Source organism: Cervus canadensis, chromosome 18, assembly GCF_019320065.1.
Source record: "Cervus canadensis isolate Bull #8, Minnesota chromosome 18, ASM1932006v1, whole genome shotgun sequence".
Taxonomy (NCBI): domain Eukaryota; kingdom Metazoa; phylum Chordata; class Mammalia; order Artiodactyla; family Cervidae; genus Cervus; species Cervus canadensis.
In genome coordinates this window covers 13566377-13590260 of record NC_057403.1, presented here as the reverse complement: position 1 = coordinate 13590260, position 23884 = coordinate 13566377, and the positions used below count along the sequence as shown (strand labels likewise).

Below are 23884 nucleotides of genomic sequence, written 5' to 3'. Positions count from 1 at the left end.
TGCAGTGATGAAAATGTTTTGCAACTAGGTAGAGGTGGTGGTTTCATAACAAAGTGTACTAAATGCCACTGAGTTGTTCACCTTAAAATGGTAAAATTTTATGTTACATGAATTTCACCTTTATAAAAAGAAAACAAAAAACCCCCAGCCTTGCTCCCTGACCCTTGCTCCCTGTCTGTGTGGGGTCACTTGTCCTAGGGAGGTAAGTGACATAAGTCAGAAATACTTCCCTTTTCTTGTTGCCAGACTGCGGCATCTAGCTGGGCGCCCTCCTGTTAAACTGAAGCCACTCACAGTCTTCAGACGAAGTCCAGTCTGTCTCTCCCATGAATATGACTCTGGTACACATCTGGGGTTCTAGCTCCTACCAGAGTGAACCCCAGACCCTGACTTTGTTAGGGAACTCTCTGCCAGGAGCTGTGAAGAAGATTGGCAAGATCTGGCCCCTCCCCCAACACTGCCAGCCCCCAGGTTGCCTGCCTTCCTGGCGACTCTGAGCTCAGAGTCCTCCCCCAGTGCGCCCTCTGTGCCACTTGGGCTAGAGGAACTATCTAGAAGGAAGTTAAGGTTAGGAAGAAAAATTAAAAAAAAAATAGTGCTTAATAAAAAAGTAATTTTTATAGAAAATAACATTAAAAGGAATGTATATATGTATATACCACTGAATCACTTTGCTGTACAGCAGAAATGGACACACCATTGTAAATCAACTATACTTGAATTTTAAAAAAGCAAAAAAATAAAGATTCTAATAAAAAAGTAATTCTTGCACTGCTGCTTTAAGGAATTTGGGGATTCTGTGTGTCCCAAGGGAATTCTGGGGGCTGTAGGAGGAAGAGCTATGCATACCATGAAGTTCTGTTTCCTGTGGAATCATTAAATCATTAACACGGAATCATTAAACGTTAATCAGAGCAATGATGTGATCATACATGTGCTTCATGTATGTGTGTGTGAGTTGCTCAGTCGTGTCTGACTCTGTGCGACCCCATGGACTGTAGCCCACCAGGCTCCTCTGTCCATGGCATTTCCCAGGCAAGAAAACGAGTGGGTTGCCATTTCCTCCTCCAGGGGATCTTCCTGACCCAGGGGTCGAATTCTGGTTTCCTGCCTTGCAGGCGGATTCTTTACCTTCTGAGCCACCAGGGAAGGCCATTGAAGCACCTAAGAGGGCTGCAAAGTATTGTGGGATTAGTAGGAGAAATATTCCAATGAGGAAGACTTGTCAGGTATCTAGCCACACAGATAAGAAATACCACATCTGGGCAATGACTTCGCAGACAAATCAATGTGATCACCAACATTTCTTTCCCATTCCCTCACCCCTGGGCTAAGTTCTCCCTGAATAAAATATGTTTTCTTTAAGTTCAGTTGGAACCCATTCATAAATAAGACTCACTCATGAATGCTTTCACCTTTATTTTTCTTGATATACTCAAGACACAGACATTTCATCTACCACAGGGTTAAGTGATGAGTGTATGTTTTATGTAAACCAGAGGCTCAGCCATGGCTAAACTAACATCTGGCTCACTAACTAACATCACCGAGAGGATCTTGGTAAGTTCACTATCACCTTGATGATCTAGGACTTTACTGGAGAATGAATGGCTCCAGGGGGATTCAGAAAATGAAGTCATGAGAAGAAGGTCTGTTATCTTTTGGGTCTCGATGATCACTCTCAATAGTCAGCTGTGGGTTGCTTTCCTTCATTTCCCTCAGCAGCTTCTGGATTCGAGCATCAGATTCATCTATCTTCAACCTAGGAGGCAGAATGCGGGAGAGAGAACATTTTCTTATTGCTTTGAGGAACTTCATTCCAAATGCCTAGGTGCCTGGCAAAGTTCATGATTTAGGAATTTACGGAGCAAGGGCCATCTGTATTGGTTATTGTATGCTGCAAAGTAGAGTTCCAGATCGATCTGGTAGGGAAAAAAGATGCTATTGGGTTAACATTGGTGGTGGTGTAGTCACTAAGTCATGTCTGACTCTACAGTCATGGACTGTGGCCCACCAGGCTCCTCTGTCCATGGGATTTCCCAGGTGCGAATACTGGAGTGGGTTGCCATTTCCTTCTCCAGGACATCTTCCCGACCCAGGATCAAACTCAGGTCTCCTGCATTGGCAGGCAGATTCTTTACCACTGAGCCACCACGGAAGCCCTGGTTAACATTGTAATGGTATAAAGGCACTACATAGCTTTGGGTGCTTAAATGATCTTGGGTGATTATCATATCATGCTTGGCACTAGAGATGGAGTTGATGAATACCTCTGTGATGGCCGTCTAAAACCTACCTACTCCATAACATGACAACTTCTACTTGGGGAATCCAGGATGAGGTAGACACACTTGAATCAAGTCACTGGGATTAGCTTTTTATCTTCCTTGGCTACAAGCTTCTAGATAACTACCACCCTGTACGTGATCTGTGATAAGAGCAGTCTCATTTCTTGGATTTGCCTTTTAGTAACCATATTCAGTCATGTGTATGTGGAAATGGGGAGTGGGGAGGGAATAATTAAATTAAAATTACATATAAAAACAGGAGACCAAGAATATTGGCTGCTGTGTTTCTGATTAGCATTATAGTCCCAATTATGGTGGCATATTAATCAAAATCTGTTTTGTTGTTTGAGTTTCACAATATGTCCATGCAACAAACCTTCAGTTAAAGATGAGTAAGTTCTGGGGGTCTCATGTACAACATGGTGACTATAGTTAATAATACTGTATTATATACTTGATATTTGCTAAGAGAGTAGATCTTATGTGTTCACACCACACACACAAAGGTAATGTGGTGTGAGGTGATGGATGTGTTAATTACATTGATTGTGATGCTCATTCCACAATATATACATACATCAAAATATTACATTGCATACCTTAACTATATACAGTTTTTAATTATATCTCAGTAAAGCTGACAGACCACCCCTGCCCCCAAACTCCATGTACCCGGTCAACTTTAAGCTAGCTTGAGCAGAAACCTTGTCAGCAATCAATATAAGTTTTGCTAAAATATAGGCTAACTAGCTTCAGAATATTTAAAACATGACTCTTTCAGGTCAAACATAGTTGTGTCTATTCGTGATTGTCAGAGGTTGGTCATAGTCTTTGGTAGAAAAACAAAAAAATTGTCCCACAGATGATCTGTGTGTGGTTGAAAGTGTTGAAGGAATCAGAAATGGGGTGTGAACAACAGGTCAGAAGATACAAATGTGTTACTCTAAGAATGAGGATGGTGCTGGAGAAGATGCTTGAGAGTCCCTTGGACAGCAAGGAGATCAAACAGTCAATCCTAAAAGAAACCAACAGTGAGTATTCACTGGAAGGACTGATGCTGAAGCTGAAGCTGAAATACTGATGTGAAGAGCCAACTCACTGGAGAAGACCCTGCTGGTGGGAAAGACTGAGGGCAAAAGGAGAAGGGGGTGGCAGAGGATGAGACGGTTAGATAGCACCACCAACTCAATGGACATGAATTTGAGCAAAGTCTGGGAGATTGTGGAGGACAGGGGAGCCTGGTGTACTGCCGTCCATGGGGTTGCAAAGAGTCAGACATGACTTAGTGAATGAACAACAACAGAAGCCATTAATTGTCTAGGTTGCATTTGAGGATTTAAAAGAGTTCCCACACTCTTGGGAAGAATTTTATGGTTCTTTGTTACCACAGTAGCAAATCAACAATAGAGCAAGAACAATAGAACAGTGAGCAAGTAGAAGACAACCAGTTGGTGATAGCTTCTACGATCATAGATTACTTTGATTAGACAGCAAACTCACTCCAAAGAACATGCTTCTAAGTCTGACATGGACCCACTGGACCTCTGTAACTAATACAGTCCACAAACAAACTTTCCAAAAATACCATATGAGAGCTGTGATTCCATTTCCCTAATGAGACAATCGCTGGCTGCCATAACTCCCCCTCAGGTAGACAAACCCTAAGTCCAGCCTCCTGGTTTCCAGGTTGAGTTTTGGTCTTCTTCAACTCATCTTCTCTGTCAAAACAACAGAAGGAGCCTATGGGAAAATTATCTCACAACCAGACATCAATAAATGAAAGTTGAATGTGAGTATTAAATGTCTACAACAAATTCCTGTCGTTTGTGTTCCCCCAAAATCTAGGCTCATGGAGCAAACACTCAGGGGAGTAGGAGGATCATACCTGAGTGTCTGGAGGGGACAGATTTGAAGTTTCAAGGCATCACACAGCTTATTTACTCCACTGGACCCCAAGGAATTTTGGCCCAGGTCCAGCGTGATCAGGTTCTGATTGCTTCTAAGGGCAGATGAGAGTTCTGCACAACAGAAGGCAGTGATGGCACATCCCCACAACCTGTAGGTGAAGCACACACACTCACTGATTTACACAGCCAGTGCTCCTTGATACCACCCTGCTTGTTGATGCCATCCCTTGTGCCAGGCACACACTTGGGAGGCAGTGGTCTTTGTGGTCAGGGTTGATTTGGGGTCTTCTGTGGTTCACTGTGAATTTGGGGATTAAATTTTGTGTGTGGGTGTGAAAAATGCCATTCTGGTAGAATTTTTAATTTTTATTTATTTTTTAAAGATTTGCCTATTTTTGGCTGCACTGGGTTTTTTTTTTTTGATGCATGTGGGCCTTCGCCAGTTGCCGTGTGTGGGGGCTACTCTCTAGCTACAGAGCACAGGCTTCTCATCGCAGTGGTTTCTCTCGTTGGGAAGCATGGGCTCTAGGCTGTGCAAACTTCAGCAGTTGCAGCTCACAGGCTCCAGAGCACAGGCTTTAGTAGTTGTGGCACATGGGCTTAGGCGTCCTGTGGCATGTGGGATCTTCCCGGATCAGGGATCGAACCCGTGTCCCCGGGATTGGCAGGTGGATTCTTTACCACTGAGCCACCAGCAAAGCCCCATCCTGGTTGAATTTTTTAAATGCTCAATGAAAACTGCGGGGGAGGTCTGCTATATCGATAGGACCTTTTAGGTACAGACTAAAGTTCACAAAACCGTAACTCACCATAGACATCTTAGTTTACACAGTGGTTTCTTCAAAGCCTCGCACAGAAACTTCAATCCAATAATTCCTATGTGATTCAGTCCCAGATCCAAGTGTGTGAGGTTTGAATTTTGCTGGAGGAGTGTCGAGAGATGAATGCAGCCATCGCTGGTTATGTTGCAACACCATAGCCTAGAAATCAGATCACATGATGAAAAAGTTTTTCTTTTCTCCCACCGATGAGACACATCAAACCCAGGACCATCTATCTCAAGCCACGGCTTTTTAGATGAGTTTGAAGACAATGGAGACAGTAACTAGAAACTGCCCTACTTGAATCCAGTATGCACGTATATACATACAACACACACACACACACACACACACACAGCCAGCACAGACTTACACCAGGGTTTGCAGTTGACACTCAGGGTAAGTCAGGCCCTCACACAGCAGTTTCACCCCACGATCTCCAAGAGCATTCTTGGCCAAACACAGGTGGGTCAACCTCTGGTTGACAATCAAAGCAGAAGACAGATCTTTGCAATAGGCTTCTGTAAGGTGACAGTTTTCCAACCTGCAAAAGCACCATGCAGGTAGCAAGATGGTGAAAACATTTCCAGGACCCGACTTTCTTGGCTGTCTTCAATGACTACAGTCCTTGGTCACACCCCTTTTTGTTAATTCTCTGCCCTCTCTCAATGGTGTGCTAGTGATCGTGGTCATAAAGGGACAGGAATGAGAGAAGGATGAGATACATGAGCCATTTGTCTGGGGCTGAAAATGGGAGCCAGGCATCTATATCAGTGGGGTGTTCCATTCTGGTCACCCAGCAATTCCAGGTGTTATCTCTGCTCTTCTCTGTGTGACCCTACATCTACCACAAAGATGCTCGATGGAAAAAGAGGAGCGACTTACGACAACCTCTGTAGGAAGCACGTCGGATATCTCAGAGTCATGTACAGCAACTTGGCTCCCTCATCCAGGAACTCATTTGCTGTAAGGTTCAAGCATGTGAGGGACTGATTGGTTTTGAGGCAGCAGGAGAGATCAGCCCACTGCTGAGTGGTGGCAGAACAGGACACCAGCCTGCAGGAGAAATGGCAACAAGTCATTCACGAGGACCAAACACTGGATACACAACTGTCTACAGTTTCGTCTCTCACTCTGTTATGCTAGGGCTTCCCAGGTGGTTCTAGTGGTACAGAACCCACCCACCAGTGCAGGAGACTAAGAGACGTGGGTTCAATTCCTGGGTCAGGAAGATCCCCTGGAGGTGGGCATGGCAACCCACTCCAGTATTCTTACCTGGAGAATCTCATGGACAGAAGAGTCTGGTGGGATACGGTCCATGGGGTCATAAAGAGTTGGACCCAGCTGAAGTGACTTAGCACGCCATTATGCTAACCCTGGACTAAATTATCTGGAGCAGAGGTTGTCCAAGTGTGATTCCTGGACCAGCTGCATCAGCAGCATCTGTTAACTGTGTAGAAATGCAAATCATCTAGAGACTGTAGATGTAGAGGCCAGTGATCTATGTTTTAAGGTATCCTGCAGTCACCTGGAAGATGTTTTTTTTTAACAAATTCCTGGACCATATACCCAGAATTTGATTCTGAACATCTGGGTGAGACCCAAGAATTTGGATCTTTTTATCAAGCTCCCCGGTGATGGTGCTGCTGCTGGTGGTCTGGAGATGACACATCAAGAACTACTTATTTAGAAATCCAGCCAACCAAGCATATTGTGCAACTATATTCTATCTGGAGATACATAGTCTATTCCTGGAGGTACACATTCTTTATCATGAGCAAATAAAACTTTATTGGAACATGATATATAGTATCATGATAAAGAATGTGCATTTCCAGGAGTAGAATACAGGTAACATGCTTTTCTTTCTTTGCAGGGCAGGGCCACACTGCCTGGCATGTGGGATCTTTGTTCCCTGACTAGGGATTGAACCTGCACCCCCTACAAGGGAAGCATGGAGTCTTAACCACTGGACCTCCAGGGGAGTCCCCTCCAGCTCATTTTCTATTCTTGGGCATGTGCCTTAAGTGGTGGTGGTTGTTTAGTCATTAAGTACTTCCGACTCTGTCCGGTCAGAATAAGGGATTCCTGTCCCCCTACGATTTGCACAGAATTGCCGTGTAGGTTTGTGCCAGCTCTGTTCACAGGCTGAGGGTTTTCAGCGATGGTGAGGCTGATATACCTGAGATACTGCAGATTACATTTGGGGTTCCTCAAGACCTCACACAACGGGGGAAGCATGTCATTCTGGTTGTTTCCTTGAAGGGTCAGATGTGTTAAAGTCTTGTGACCACCAAAAGCCATGCAGAAGTTCCGATAAGCGTCAGCTGGGGAAATATTTTTAAGGCTAGGGAAAAGAAGCAGGTGTTAGTTTGAGTTTATATACCTATACTGCATGCACATAGAATAAACAGCTGCCATGTGCTTAAATGTTAGAAGTAACTTTTCATATTTTTACCTTTATTGACATAAAATTGTGTATATTTAAAGCATATGACTCCAAGTTTTGATATACAAGTGCCTTGTGAAGTCACCCCTACTATCAAGCCACCACTGCACAGATCCCTTTCCTTCTTTTCTTCTGTGGCGAGGACACTTATGATGAACTGTCTTAGCAAATTTCAAGTATTCAGAGCAGTATTGTTAGCAGTCATCACATTGCTATCCATCAGGTCACAGAATTTACCATCTTGCATAGCTGAAACTATGTGCTGTTTAATGAACAGATTATTATAATTAGAAGCTCGAGTTTCATTTTTTTTAAAGCAGGAAAGGATTTTAGTTATCCAGTCCTTCTCACAGAAGCAAAAGATCCTAGCTGTCAGTAGCTGTCATGTCATAGATGGATAGACAGACAGATAGATGATAGACAGATCTTATGAAAGTAGAAGCTCCAATTTCTTTAGTTGTTTCAAACTTTTGCCAAAGGGAAGTCAGTCATAAGCAGTCATTTTAGACAAAAGCTGTTCTCCTATGGCTTTTTGAGAAAGATAAGGCAGCATCTCTTTTTCTTGAAGTGTTACCAATGGATGCATTTTCAACAATGCTATGTCCTTGATAGCATATTAAAAAGCAGAGACATTACTTTGCCAACAAAGGTCCGTCTAGTCAAGGCTATGGTTTTTCCAGGAGTTATCTACAGATGTGAGAGTTGGACTATAAAGAAAGCTGAGCGCTGAAGAATTGATGCTTTTGAACTGTGGTGTTGGAGAAGACTCTTGAGAGTCTCTTGGACTGCAAGGAGATCCAACCAGTCCATCTTAAAGGAAATCAGTCCTGAATATTCATTGGAAGGACTGATGCTGAAGCTGAAACTCCAATACATTGGCTACCTGATGCAAAGAACTGACTCATTGGAAAAGACCCTGATTCTGGGAAAGATTGAGGGCAGAAGGAGAAGCGGATGACAGAGGATGAGATGGTTGGATGGCATCACTGACTCAATGGACGTGGGTTTGGGTGGACTCCGTGAGTTGGTGATGGACGCGGAGGCCTGGCGTGCTGCGGTTCATGGGGTCGCAAAGAGTCAGCCATGACTGAGTGACTGAACTGATACTGATGTCCTTGATGACAAAATTATAACAGAGTAATCACAGTTCAGGTGTTCATAATTGGAGTCAGGCGGCTACTGAGAATCTGGTCTCAGACACCTCTCTGCATCACTGAGAACTTGAACTTTCTTAAAAAGCCCAAGGATACCACCCTCCAGCCCCAGCCTTATGGTCCCTCCAACCTCCCCTTGTAACTATGTAACCATTTCAGACCCCAAGCAATCCTTGGTCAGGGAGCACTCTTACTTCTTGCCAGCTCCAATTATAATTCTTGATAAACAATTCAGGTAAGTGACTGTAACCCTGCATTTTCTGCTTTATAAACCTCCTCAATTTTGTAGTCAGGTGGAACACAGTTCAATCATTCCCTGAATCTGTGTCTCTTGGGCTGTGGTCCTAAATGACCCCAAATCAGCGCCTTTTAATCTCAGTCAAGTCTCCATTTTTGAAATGTTGGTTAACAGCCTGCTGAATACTTTGACTCCAAGGAATGCTCTTGGGCTTAGAATCAGGACTGCAGAGCCAATAAAACTCAAAGTGGGAAGAGCTCTTATTTCTCTGCGTTGAAAAAGAAAAATACCAAAAGAGGATGCCAGCAGCTTGGGAGGGTCTCACTGACATCAAAGGTAATGTAGCTGATTCAATCACTCCTTCCTCTTGACTCACTTGCCCAAACGGAAGCTTGCAGGGTTTTCCCAGAACACTAGCTACACAAACGAACCTCAGGAAAACTCTAACTAAAATGCTGTCTTAGGGGGACAAAATGTAAGAAGCTTGGACATGCCCTGGAGGCTTTGATCCAGGGACTAGCTGCTACTTACACCACTTTCTGGAGACTAGAGGCTGCAGAGACTATTTTTTCGCTAAGAATTCTCACTGAAGAGGCACTGAGGAAGCTCTGACTGATGTCCAGAAACAGCAGATTCCTGCTTGTGTCAAACACAGAACAAAGATCCATCCAGAGGGGGAGCATGTGTTGATCATTCTGGGACCTATGGGAAAGAAATGAAGGAGAGGACTTAACAAATACTGCTGGAGAGAAAAGTGACATTTGTCCATCTTCATGAATGTGCTTCAGGTTGCTCTGTGCATTATTGTTGTTTAGTTGCTCAATTGTCTTTGACTCTTTGTGATCCTATGGGCTGTAGCCTGCCTGGCTTCTCTGTCCATGGGATGTCCCAGGCAAGAATATTGGAGGGCGTTGGCATCCCCTTCTCCAGGGGATCTTCCTGACCCAGGGATCGAACCTGCATCTTCTGAACTGGCAGGTAGGTTCTTTACTACTGAGCCACCTGGGAGGCCCTAATAAGAAATTATAACTCTAAAAGTTGGGTGATTTAAGTATTTAGCACAAGTATAAGACAACCTAATACCTAAGACATATTACTGGAGAAAGAACTTGAACTTCTCACATGTCAATTTAACAGAGGCTTAAAATAGTCAAAATTCTAACCATATCATTGATCAAAGATTGAGAGCAATATACATCATTGATAAACACTTAAGAGCAGTGTACACATCAATGGAGGTTACTTGAATATTTGATGGTGTGTCCATATAAAACATTCAATCTAATTTATAACCATATTTGCTGACCTAAGATGATGCCCATAAAATTTTGAGAAAATACAATCCTTAAATGGTTGCCTATTCATGTACAAAGATTTCTCAAAGAATGGTTATTTTGTTCTGGTGATTGCTTTTGAGTGGAAGGATTTTTGTAGAGGAAAGATATGTCTGCCTGCAATGCAGGAGACCTACGTGGATCCATAAGGTAGAGAAATGCTGATGTCAAGTTATGGTCCTAACACTTTCTGGAAGTAAATCAAGCTTATGACTTTACCAAGTGGTGAAGGAATGTGAGAGAACATTAAGGGAATATGTAAAACAGACACCTCCACCAGGGGGCTAATGAGGGCATTTTATTCTAGTTTAACAAATATCCATGAAGATTTCAGACACAGATAACAACCTAGGAGAGAGGAAGAGGTAAGTTGATAAGATAAATATCAGTATGTTGACAGATATTATGCATCACTATGAGGCAGTGATTTTAGATTGTGACCACAGGACTTTATAAGCCAATAGACTTGAGCTCTAATCCCAACCAAACATTCTTTTCTGAAGCCAGTATCTTCATCTTAACTTGGAATGTGACCTGTTTCTAGCAGGTGCCAAGTTAGAAGTATTTGGAAACTGCACATGATCTCAGTTGATGTTATTTGTGCCTAAATTGAAAATAACAAAGATTCATAACTGGCCATTTCATTATCTAAGTCTGTCAGGTGAAATTCCTGGGAGAAGAGTCTCCATGATCATGGGTGAGGTGTAGCATTCAGAAACTCGGCAGATTCAACTCCTGACTCCATCTTCAATGCTTTTCTAGAAGTTATGCCCCAAATGGGACCACCATGTCATAAGTCTCCCCAAATCTACACAGCCAACCTGCAGACTGAAACAGGTGGAGACATTTGCAAAAAATGGTTTGGCTAAAGGAAAATGGAGGTAGGTCTTAAAAGAAAGTCTGGTTTCAAAGCTCCCATTTCTAATGACATCATACCTCCTGCCTTGAATGTTAGGTTGGCAGGACACAAGGCCACTTACTGACCTTAAGCAAGAGGGAACAAGACACACTGGCCTTTTCTTAATGAACCATGGAATAAGGGAAACGATAGGAGAACTAGCCGGGAGAAAAATGAGTTCTCACCTTTCAATCTGAGTGCCTGATTCCAGTGAGGTATCATTATCCAGAAATATCCCCTCTTCTACCTGCAGTGAAAGCTTCTGCAAGTTTCCACAGTGCTTGAGGCAGAATGACGAGTGCACGACATCCGTTTTATTTTTCAAATGCAGGGACATCTCCTTGACGTGGGCCATGGCATCTTTTACGAGCTGCTCCTCCTGAGACTCGTAGAGACAGCGCAGAACCTCCTTCGTGTCCGTCACCGAGAAGGATTTCTTCCCCTGGGGCATCAATGTGTATCTCAGTAGCTCCCGCTTGATCGCCGTTGATACCAGGCAGCCGAAAGTCGTCTCCAGCTCCACGGCCCTTCTTTCGTTGCAGAGGCCAAACAGGAAGTACCCGACGTGGGTCAGGCTGGGGTTCTTCAGCCTCTCCTCCTGGGACAGAAGTTTCTGCACATCCCCAACGCGCCGCCGGCGGCCGCCCAGCCCTGCCGCCTCCTGCTCTTCCGGCTCCAAGACGTAGAACACGGCGGCCAGAAACTGCTGGACGCTGAGATGGATGAAAGAGTAGCAGGCCTCGCAGTCTTCGCTCTTCTGCAGAATATTCCTGTCCAGGAAAGGACAGAGGGCAGACGGGTCCACCCCAAGTCGCCTGAGGTCTTCCCCATCGAACACAGAGCTCCGCGTCCACACGCCCTCAGCAGCCAGGAGGCACAGGGGCTTGAGCGGAGCCTGCAGGCCCGGCCTGGGGCCGCCGCCGGGCGGCGGGGGGAAGCGGCCGCAGAGGAAGCGCAGGAACAGGCCCGTGGTGGTCCGGCAGGTGGCGGCGGGGTCCGCCCCGCTCTCCATCTGCTGCCTCAGACAGGTGCAGACCACCCAGCACACGGAGGGCGCCGAGCCCAGCTGGAACAGGGCTGCGTTGTTCCTCATCAGGTCAAAAGCTCGCAGGGCCTGACTCTCCTCTTCAAAGTGTTTCAGGAAATACGCCTTCCGGTCCTCCTCCAAGAACCCCTCGATCTCTATGAAGAGCGGCTGTTCTGTTAAGAGCCGCAGCTCCCGCAGGGCGCCCGGTCGGGTGGTGATGAGTAAGGTGGCCTTGGGCAGCATCTTTCTCTTCAGTAAACTTCCCAGGAGGACGGGCACCGGCTTCTGCTCCTTCCAGTCACCACATAGGTCGTGGATGAGCGCCCCCGAGGGGACCTTCAGCTCATCAAAACCGTCGAGGATGAACAGGACTTTCTCTGCCCCAGCGAGGATTGCCAGTATGTCGTCCTGCACATGTGGCCAGTTGGCAGATATCAGCTCTGCAAAGGTGCACGGCTCCCTGTGATTGAGCTCCTTGCAGCTGAGGTAGAAGGCGGAGTTGGAGGTCTCTGCCAGGTCATCCTGCGTCCAGTCCAGCATCAATTTCTTCGCCAGCGTGGTTTTCCCAACGCCAGCAGGACCGTGCAGTACCACAGTGTGTGGAAATGGCCCGGCCAGCGTTTTAGGATTACAGAATGGGATCAGGGTCTCATATCTTTGGCTGACAATACAAACATCTTCACTGAGTCTGGGCCAGAAGTTCTTCCAGTGTTGACAGAACTTCTTCTTCAACATATTTCTGTATTTATCTTGTTTACCTTCAGTGATAAGAGGCAGGGGGTAGACAGAATATAGTTGGTTATTCATTAGGGAGATGATGGTTTGTTTTAAGTAGGAAAGGGGAAAAGAAGAAATGAGGTTTATAAAGAACCACCTGACACCAAACTCACTCCAGGTAGAGAGGACAGACCTGGCTTTTCTCCTTCCAAATCTTCTTTTGTTTCTTGTAGGTTTGTGACATCTTCTTCCTGTACTTGGGCCAGCTCTGCAAAATACAAATTAAAGTGAGCTTGACAGAAAACCAGTGTACTTTTTTTTTTAACCAGAAATAGGGTGTTAAAGTAGACTCCAAGGAGTCCGGAATCTAAGTTTCTTGTCCACAGTGTGTGCTGGGATGTTTAAAGTTGGGTTTATAGTGATGAAGATAGCAAGTGAATCCATAAACCAAATTGCATGCCTTTACTTTGCAGAACCATAACAAGAAATACTGTCTCTATCACAACTTAATGTGGTTTACTGAAACTATTTGTCTATCTTTTCCAGGGGACTAGAAGACGTGCCCGGCAAACAGGTAATGGATCTTCCCCATAATAGTCTCAAGTCATTATAGGAGCTCAAGTATTAAAGTACAGGCAATTCATGAGTATTCACCCAAGATAAATGGGCATGTGTCTATACGAAGACTTGCACCCTCTATACAAAGAGTGCTCATGGCAGCATTATTCAAGGCAAAAAACAAATAGATATGATTCAAACTTCCCTTCCCTGATGAATGAGCAACCCAAATGTTATATATCCACTCAATAAAATATTACTCAGCAGCAGAAAGTTATGGATCAGTCACACATGAAACAACATGGATGAAAGCATTTCAAAAGCATTTTTTTTTGAAAGTTGCTTGGTTGTGTCGAACTCTTTGTGGCCCCATGGACTATACAGTCCATGGAATTCTCCAGGCCAGAATACTGGAGTGGGTTGCCATGCCCTCATCCAGGGGATCTTCCCAACCTAGGGACTGAACCCAGATCTCCCACACTGCAGGTAGATTCTTTACCAGCTGAGCCACAAGGGAAGCCCAAAGATACTGGAGTGGGTAGCCTATCCCTTCTTCAGCAGATCTTTCTAACCTAGGAATTGAACCAGGGTCTCCTGCATTGCAGGTGGATTCTTTACCAACTGAGCTATCAGGGAAGCCCCCAAAACCTCAAAAATGTTATTGTAAGTAAAATAAAGCAGACACAAAAGACCACACATTTTCAGAAAAGGAGAATCTAGAGAGACAAAAAGTTAATGGCTGCCTGAACTTGGGGGATAGAGACCAGGGAACAGGTACATGTGGACAAGAAAGATCTTTTTGGAGGTGATGGAAAGATTGTAAAATTGAATAGTGGTGATTTTTGTACAACTCAGTAAATTGACTAAAAGTTATTAACAGGTACACTTAAAATGAATGAAATTTATGATACATAAATTATACTTCAACAGAGCTGTTGAAGCAGACTTGAGAGTGAGACTAATGTTAAACTGACCTCCACATAAGTTGAGGCAAATCTGCTACCTATAATAGGTCTCAATTTTCTAATCTGTGAGTTGGTACTATCAAAGTTGTCTGAACAATTGGCAAAATCTAAGAAAACTCTATACGACATACTCCTGATTTTCCATGAACTGAATTCTGGCTTTCCCAAATGTTTATTTCCTCCCTTTATTCTTACATAATAGGAATAAGACAGGGAGGAAGGCAGTCTCCATGAGACAACTGGGTACTATGAATCAGTTCAGTCCAGTCACTCAGTCGTGTCTGACTCTTTGCGACCACATGGATTGCAGCATGCCAGGCTTCCCTGTCCATCACCAACTCCCAGAGCCTATTCAAACTCATGTCCATCGAGTTGGTGATGCCATCCAGACATCTCATCCTCTTCTCCTCCTGCCTTCAATCTGCCTTCAGCATCAGGGTCTTTTCAAATGAGTCAGTTCTTCGCATCAGGTGGCCAAAGGATGGAAGTTTCAGCTTCAGCATCAGTCCTGCCAATGAATATTCAGGACTGATTTCCTTTAGGCTGGACTGGTTTGATCTCCTTGCAGTCCAAGGGACTCTCAAGAGTCTTCTCCAACACCACAGTTCAAAAGCATCCATTCTTTGGTGCTCAGCATTCTTTATAGTCCAACTCTCACATCCATACATGACTACTGGAAAAACCATATCTTTGACTAGATGGACTTTTGATGGCAAAGTAATGTCTCTGCTTTTTAATATACTGGCTAGGTTGACTATGAATATGTCTAGGGGACTATGAATAGTGATGAAATAAAGTTAGAGAGAGATGAGGTTCCCCCGAAGAGTGGGAGAGGACAGCCAGGAAGGGCCTGCTTCATTTAGTTTAGTCCAACATTGGATGTCCTAAGATCAATCTGGCTCTTTGTCGTCTTCTTCTTCTAAATGCTATTGTGTTTGTTCTGGGTTTTCACATTTTGTTATCCCTGAAGAAAAGGGAGGGTGTTATGGTCTTGCCACTATGCCAGTATTGAAGCTTCTGTTTATAAGAGAGTGGGATTTCAAGAAGTTTCAAGTTCAACAATTGCGTCTCAATGTCTAAGCCCAGATTACACGAAAAGGGTGTTATTGAGGTTTTGGAGATAAAATTAAAGTGTCAGGCCATGATCTCAGTGTCATTTCTGACAATTGAATTCCTGTGCAGTTCAGAAATGGGCACATACAGAAAATGGCTCTTTCTGAGGGGCATCAGAAAGACTTCAAGACAAATTCCCTAGTTTCTGACAAGGTACATAAAGTTACATAGTCCTAGGATGCAACCTAGGAACAGGGAGAAGTCATACAGGAGAAGAAATACTTCAAGTGCAACATGGATAATGAAGAGGTGAGGGAGTTCCCTGATGGTCCAGTGGTTGGGATTCTGAGCTTTAGTGCTGAGGACCTGAGTTCAATCCCTGGTCAGGAAGCTAGGACCTCCAAGGTAAAACAAAAGAAGAGGTGAGTGTGTGGAACTTCTGAAGAGGTATCCAGGAGGCAACAGGATATGAGTATCTGAAGTTCAGGGAAATGCTGAAGATGTCACCTAGAGAGTCCTTGGCATATAAATAGCCAGTAAGACTCCAAGTGAGCCTTCCAGGATAAGTATACAGAGTGAAAAATGGCCAACCAACCATTCATTTTGAAGGTTAAACAGGAGAGCAGGGGCTCTGGGGGAAAAATATTTGTATACATGTGATGTCATGTTGCCAAGAGTTAAGTTTTTTTTAAGGATTTTTTTTTGATGTGGACCACTTTTGTGAAGTCTTTAATGAATTTATTACAATATTGCTTCTGGGCCATTAAGGTATGTGGGGATTGAACCTGCATCTCCTGTCTTAAGGTGAAGTCTTAACTACTGAACCATCAGGGAAGTCCCCAAGAGAAAGCTTTTTAGACAAGGAACTCTCTGATGCTAGTTTAGTTAGAACATTAAATTAAATATCAACTTTGAGGCTGGTACTATTCCTTAAAGCGTTGTCAAATGTCAGCTCTAACAGATCATTAGCTTACATTTGAATTTTGGTCATAACTGTAGGACATTTAACATATTTGTGTATCAGTAGAAGCAGTTAGATTTTTGGTAGGGGGGTTATGTACAAATGGCTGTCTTCACTTTTCAAACCAGCCCCCAGTCTCCAATTGCCTTGAACTCAAGTTATTTTTAAAGATACTGGGGATGTCAAGAGAAGATAATGTTGAAAATCACAAATTCAAAAATCCTTTTTGGCCAGGATTAGCAAACTTGTTTTTAATCCCCTCTGCAAAGGAGCAGATAGTGAAGATTTTCTGTTTTGTGGGCAATATAGTTTGTTGCAATTACTCATCTCTGCCCTTGTGGGGCAGAAGCAGTCATAGGTAATATATAAGCAAATGACTATGCTGTATACAAATAAGTTTATTTACATTAATATGCAGTTAAATATGAATTTCACATGATTTTCATAGGCCATAAAATACTTCTTTTTTTAAAAAAATTATTTATCACTGTATTGGATCTTGGGGCTTCCCTGGTAGCTCAGTTGGTAAGGAATCCACCTGCAATGCAGGAGACCTGGGTTTGATCTCTGGGTTGGGAAGATCCTCTGGAGAAGGGAAAGGCTACCCACTCCAGTATTCTGGCCTGGAGAATTCCATGGACTGTATAGTCCATGGGGTCACAAAGAGTTGGACACGACTGAGTGACTTTCAATTGGGTCTTAGTTGTGACATGTGGGATCTAGTTCCCAGCCCAGGGATTGAACCCTAGCCGCCTGCATTGAGAGCATGGAGTCTTGAGTATTCTTTTGATCTTCCCAGCCATTTAAAAATGCAAATACCGTTCTTAGCTTGTAGGATCTACAAAAGCACACGGTGGGCTGGATTTGCTTTGGGAGCCATGGTTTGCCAACCCTGGCTTTAGGACCGTCTAAAATTCAGCCTATTCTGATTCCAAGAGGAAGCTCACTTTCTCTCGCTCATGTTTATGTGTATTTACTGATTTCTGGCATAAACACTGCCTCATTGTAGCTTTCGATGTCTTACTGTTGCCCACCTGGACGACAGCAGAGGTGAGGTCTTCCGTTTCTTTGCATTCCTACTGCTCAGCATGATGTGTTTTCTAATCAAAACAATCCTGAATTCTAAAATTTCACTTTTAGAAAAAGTGAGATTGTGAATGAGGCAACTTACCTAACGATGGAGGCTTATTTTCCTGAAGTGACTTCGAAGCTGTTTCTGAAAAAAAAAAAGGAAGAAATTAGCACTTTTCAGAGCCCAGACCTTTGTAGTTGTACAGCCGTCTGAGTTTCTTCAAGTGATTTTAAAATTTGCGCCCTCCAGATGGTTTTAGGGGCTAAAACCATCACCTGACCTTTGAAGAGGTAACAGTAGGCTAAAAACTGAAGCTGGGACTTCCCTGGTGGTTCAGTGGTTAAGATTTCGTGTTTCTAATGCAGGGGGTGAGGGTTTGATTTCTGGTGGGGGAACCAAGGTCCTACATGCTATGTGGTGTGGCCAAAAAATAAAGATAAAATAAAATTTAAAAAAAGCTAAAAACTGAATTTAAATTGGCAACTAAAGAAAATGCACTTTCTCCCCAACAAATTCATCAAAAGATCATTTGAGTGCTGAGCAACTTCCACAAAACAACTTCTGAATGCTGGTGGAGGACACCACTTCAGTTCAGTTCAGTTCAGTTGCTCAGTCATGTCCAACTCTTTGCAACCCCATGAATCGCAGCACGCCAGGCCTTCCTGTCCATCACCAACTCCCAGAGCTTACTCAAACTCATGTCCGTCGAGTCGGTGATGCCATCCAGCCATCTCATCCTCTGTCGTCCCCTTCTCCTCCTGCCCCCAATTCCTCCCAGCATCCGGGTCTTTTCCAATGAGTCAACTCTTCGCATGAAGTGGCCAAAATATTGGAGTTTCAGCTTCAGCATCAGTCCTTCCAATGAACACCCAGGACTGATCTCCTTTAGGATAGACTAGTTGGATCTCCTTGCAGTCCAAGGGACTCTCCAGAGTCTTCTCCAACACCACAGTTCAAAAGCATCAGTTCTTTACCACTCAGCCTTTTTTATGGTCCAGCTCTCATATCCATACATGACTACTGGAAAAACCATCGCTTTACTATACAGACCTTTGTGGGCAAAGTAATGTCTTTCCTTTTTAATATGCTGTCTAGATTTGTCATAGTTTTAATTAATTTAAAAAATGATAGGATAAGAATAAGAGATATATTAAATGCTCTTGCTGAGGGTGGGGAGAGAGAGAAAGAATGTTTATGGGGGAGGGAAACCTAGTGGGACTTGAAGACAAAATAGAGGGTTTATAACCCTAATCTTCACATTTTTCTCCTATATTTTTTACACAGAGGCAACTGTTTTGTGAGTAATTGGAGTAGGAAATGGCAACCCAGTCCAGGGAAAATCCCATGGACAGAGGAGCCTGGTAGACTACAGTCCACAGGGTCACAAAGAGTTGGACACAACTGACAGACTGAGCCTGCATGCACGTAGTATTTTTACTTTTTTCTTTGAATTCTTTGAATTTCACTTCTTTTCATGTTTTTATTTTACTTTTTTATATACATAATACTGTGTGCATTTAAAAATATACATAATACTATGAATGTTTTATGGAGAGGGAAATGGCAGCCCACTCCAGTATTCTTGCCTGGAGAATCCCAGGGACAGAGGAGCCTGGTAGGCTGCCGTCTATGGGGTTGCACAGAGTCAGACACGACTGCAGCGACTTAGCAGCAGCAGCAGCTTGAATGTTTTAAACAGAGGGTTGATAAGATCTTGGAGGACATATGAAAGAGTGAAAAAAAATGAATCTACTCCAGAAACAGTCTTGAACAGGAGAAGAGTTGCATAGTGAAGTGGCCAGGGTAGGTATACAATACTTGGAATAAAAATAGCTAGAATACAAGAACCTTGGAAGACACCACCAGACTTGACCAAGGTCTAGCACTTGTGTTTAGGTCAGCTAAGCCTCTCCATGGAGCAATATTATTTCTGTGTTTCTAAAACCACAGAGACTGTTACTCCTCCCTCCCAGGATGCAGTGTGGGCTTGTTTCTGCTTACCCCGGGGTTCATCCTTTGCTCTCTCAGACAGATCCATTCGGTTCATCTCAGAGACCTGGATGCATAATGGAGGAAGGAGAGGGTGGGATGAATTGAGACAGTAGCATGGAAATATATACACTACTACATATGAAAAGTGGATAGCCAGTGGGAATTTGCTATGTGATGCAGGGAGGTCAACGTGGTGCTCTGTGATGACCTAGAGGGGTGGCATGGTGTGGGAGGTGGGAGGGAAGTTCAAGAGGAAGGGGGCATATGTATACCTATGGCTGATTTATGTTGATGTATGGCAGAAACCATCACAGTAGGTCAAGTAATTATCGTCTAATTATAAAAAAAAAAAAAGACCTGGATGGTCACCTTCTCTACCCAGTAGCTGGGGCAGCGGGCAGTGAGGAGGTCGGCCAGCTGCTTCCTGCCGGCCTCCTCCACCTCCGTCTGCAGGAGGTGCTGTAACTCCTCTTTCAGGGAATGGTCCCTCAGAAGATATTTGAATTTGCTCAACTCATCCTGGCCCAGCTCCTCTAGTAGAGGCTGCAGATGAAAACCCAGCTCGGCAGAAGGCGCCACCTTGACCAACAAACGAGAGCTCAACTTTTGGCATTAACCACAATTTAAGGGGAGGAAGGGAAAGACACAGGGGATTGGTGCTCCCCTCTCAATGCTGGTTGTTTCTGTGTCAGGAAATAGGCTGTTTATTCTCATTGCCCAACCTGTTGCGTTAAGGACAAACTCCCCAGTAGAGGTAAAACCCACATAGAACTCTTTCTTGGCTTTAGAGCTTAGGACCCCTCTGAGAAGAGGAGGTAGCTACGGTGGGAAGGAAGTCCACACTGCTGGATCTCCTGTATGCAGCTGCTCATCTGGTATTTTTCAGTAAAATGATGTACAAATAAATTAATGAGAATTATTGACTTTAGCCTTTAGTAGCAACTTGATGTGTAGTTATCTTAGGATGTTTATGGAGCTTGACTACTAAATGAGGATCTTGAGTTGAGACTATCTTAACAGATATTCACTTTGCAGTTGAGTGGAATGCCTTTTCAATTTACTGTTCTTAAAGAGTCACTTCATGAACTCAACAGACCTGGATTTGAAGCCCTTTTAACAGTTGAGTGTTTGAGCCAAGGGTTCTGAGCTCGAATTTCTAATTGCCAATCAACTACACCATCACCCACCTTATTAAATGGCTAGGGGCATTCATCTATGCCAATAAAAGGTTCCTCTGGATGTCAGGAATTATTTTATTTTAAATAAAACATTTTATTGAGATATAGTTGATTTATGTTGTATTAATTTCTGCTTACAGCAAAGTGATTCAGTTATACATATATATGTTTTTATATTCATTTCCATTATAGTTTGTCATAGGATATTGACTATAGTTCTCTGTGCTATGTAGTAGGACCCTGTTGTTTATCCATCCTGTATATAATAGCTTACATCTGCTAATCCCAAATTCCCAATACATCTCCCCCCCCGACCCCGACCCCCAGGAGTAATTTTAGAACTTAAGTGATAGCTGTAAAAATGGGTAAGAACTCTGCCTACTTGGCGTTTATACTCAATTTGAGTACACACACGGAGTGTAGGGGGGAGAAGTAAACATTTCACAGATGAATTCAAACAGAAGCAATGACAAAACCTGAATACAGGATGACACAGAGAAATAGAATAAGGGTCATGTAACCATGGAATTTTCTCGGAGGAAATATCACTTCAGTTGAGGACCTGAAGAATAGGAGCTGCCGGTTAGGGAAACTGGTGGGGGTTAGAAATTCTAAGCAGTGTGAACGACTAGTATCATTTCAGGGCTGAAATGAATACGGCAGGTTTGAGGCAAAGAATTTAGGTGTGTGTTGGCTGGAGCGGACAGACAAAGGCTGTGACTCCTACCCTAGGATCAGACATCCTGTCATGGAGGGGTTCCAGGTTAATGAGGATTTACAATTTGATTCCAAGTGCAGTAGCAAGCTGCTCCAAAATTTCCAGTGGGGAGACTTCACAGACTGCTGTGTTTTCAGGAGCACTTTCTCTTACTTCTTGGGGAGAGAGGGGAGTCACATCAAGGAGCTGGTTAAAATTTTTCGTGATGCTTGAAGCTGGTAAGGAAGACTTTGAGAGAGGTTACTGAATCGGGGGTTTTGAAGTAGGGGAGAGAGAGAGAACTTAACTCCAACTACAATAAAGACAAGTGGGAACTGAGAGCCAAGAAACAGGATTTACAGGGTGGGGAGGGGTTCTGTGGGAACCCAATTACTAAGAGGAGACATCAAAGCTAAGAGTATTCTTGCCAGATCGACTCAACAGTATTCTTGCTGAGGGCAGGTCAGGATGATCAGACGTCCCTCTGAGGGGTGACGAATTTGATCAGATATTGGAGGTGGGGATTTTTGCTCAACTGAATGAGCAGTGCTATACTGTGCTTAGTTGCTCAGTCATGTATGACTCTTTGCGACCCAATGGACTGTAGCCCGCCGGGCTCTCTTGCTCAAACCAGACTGAAACGGGGGCCAGGGAGAGAGCCCAAGGATGAGGTCTTGTGAAAAGCAACTCAGAGAATCCATGGCTGATTCATGTCAATGTATGGCAAAAACCACTACAATATTGTAAAGTCATTAGCCTCCAACAAATAAAAATAAATGAAAAAAAAAAAAAGACTTAACCAGAAAATCAATACAGTTGGAAAAATAAAGAAAAGAGAATCCTGACTTGAGTTGGGTCAAGGAGAGTCTTTGTTGCTGCCTGCTGAGAATTCTGAACTCATCCAGGTGAGGGTGGGGCCAGAGAACACCTGGATAGCACCAGGCATTGCAATCAACCCTGTAGACTTGGCTCATTAATCTTATGATATTCCCAGGTACTATATCGTCCCTATTCCAGATATTGATAGTGGGTTAGCAGAGATGTTAGATAATCCATGTTTACTGAAGCCACAGGAAACCTCCTACAAGACTTCCTCTTTCTGCCAAAGCTCTGTGATTGGCCACTGGGACCCAATCCCATTGCCAAGAACATTCTGCAGCCACACAATGACTGACAGGTGGAGACCATTTCTTCAATTTGAGCATCAAGTTCTCCCAGACCAGCGGTTCTCAAACTTGACTGCCTTAAAACCATCCAGAAAGTGTCAGAACTGGGCTCTGAACCAGGTATAACAAACAGCTCTAGGGTCCATGCTTTAGTTAATTACTCTGCCATGATGGTTCTTTGCTCTTAGATGTAGTTGTAGAGGGGCTTCCCAGGTGGCTCAGATGGTAAAGAACCCACCTGTCAATGCAGGAGACGTGGCTTCCACCCTTGGGTTGGGAAGATCCCCTGGAGGAGGACATGGCAACCCACTCTAGTATTCTTGCCTGGAGAATCCATGGACAGAGGAGCCTGGTGGGCTACAGTCCATAGGGTCGCAAAGAGTCAGACATGACTGAATCGACTTAGCACTCACACCTAGTTGTAGAGAACTAATTGAATTCAGGTTATATCTTTTGAGAGAAATCAATAGTGTTTGACTGGATATGGAAGGAGGGAAAAGAAGAATTTTCAAGAACCTAAGCACCCGCATTATGAGCCCTCCTTTGAGCTGGGTTCCTTCCACCTCCAACTGCTTGGGATTCCCATACAGCCTTCCCACTAAGGAAAGGGTTAAGTTTAAGGTTTGGGCCAAGAACTGGCACCTCTGCTGCACTCCTGAGGCACGTGGAAAGTTAATTCAATCTACATTATGTTCCTTGAGGAGGCTGAGCTTCAGCAAGAGAAAAGAACCTGTTTAAAGTTATGGAAGGAGCCCCGGGAAGGGGCTCCCCTCCAGGAGTGCTCCATCTTTGCACAAGCAGGAGTTTCACTTGAAACTTCAAGTCCTTCAACAGTTTGACATCCAAACATTCAAAGAAAAGGCAGAGGAATTTTAATTGTAGAGACTTAGCCGTTGAAAGAAGATAGAGAGGCATGAAGTCAAAGAAGCAGGATTGTTACTCACCTCTCCTATGCCTAACTCCTGCTCCATGACCTGCTCCCTGCCTCTGAGTGCTGAAGCCACAGGAAACCTCCTACAAGACTTCCTCTTTCTGCCCAAGCTCTGTGATTGGCCACTGGGACCCAATCCCATTGCCAAGAACTTCCTGCAGCCACACAATGACTGACAGGTGGAGACTATTTCCTCAATTTGAGCATTCCCAGACCAGCGGTTCTCAAACTTGACTGCCTTAAAACTCACCTGGGGCATCGTTTCAAAGTATTAATGCCCAGAGATTCTGATTTCTAGGTTGGATCAGAGATGCCCAGACACTGAGGTTCTTTAAAGGCACCCTGTTGTTGTTGAGTAGCTCAGTCATGGCCAACTCTTTGTGACCTCATGGACTGCAGCACGCCAGGCCTCCCTGTCCCTCACCAACTCCCAGAGTCAATGATGCCATCCAACCATCTCATCCTCTGATGCTTTCTT

General features: G+C 44.0%; 2 protein-coding genes across 2 annotated transcripts; both read right to left on the bottom strand.

Moving 5' to 3' along the window:
• Window positions 1–1425: 1425 nt before the first annotated feature.
• On the bottom strand, window positions 1426–23461 carry NLRP2 (NLR family pyrin domain containing 2). The gene is made up of 12 exons (XM_043436433.1): window positions 23420–23461; window positions 19444–19498; window positions 17542–17586; window positions 13027–13101; window positions 11275–12874; window positions 9389–9559; window positions 7199–7363; window positions 5902–6072; window positions 5390–5560; window positions 5005–5175; window positions 4174–4344; window positions 1426–1762 (listed from the first exon to the last, which is right to left on the bottom strand). The coding sequence occupies exons 1-12, from the start codon at window positions 23444–23446 to the stop codon at window positions 1624–1626; spliced, it is 2961 nt and encodes a 986-aa protein (XP_043292368.1). The 5' UTR covers window positions 23447–23461; the 3' UTR covers window positions 1426–1623.
• On the bottom strand, window positions 19768–23005 carry LOC122420406 (NACHT, LRR and PYD domains-containing protein 2-like). The gene is made up of 2 exons (XM_043435536.1): window positions 23000–23005; window positions 19768–20013 (listed from the first exon to the last, which is right to left on the bottom strand). The coding sequence occupies exons 1-2, from the start codon at window positions 23003–23005 to the stop codon at window positions 19768–19770; spliced, it is 252 nt and encodes an 83-aa protein (XP_043291471.1).
• Window positions 23462–23884: the final 423 nt, after the last annotated feature.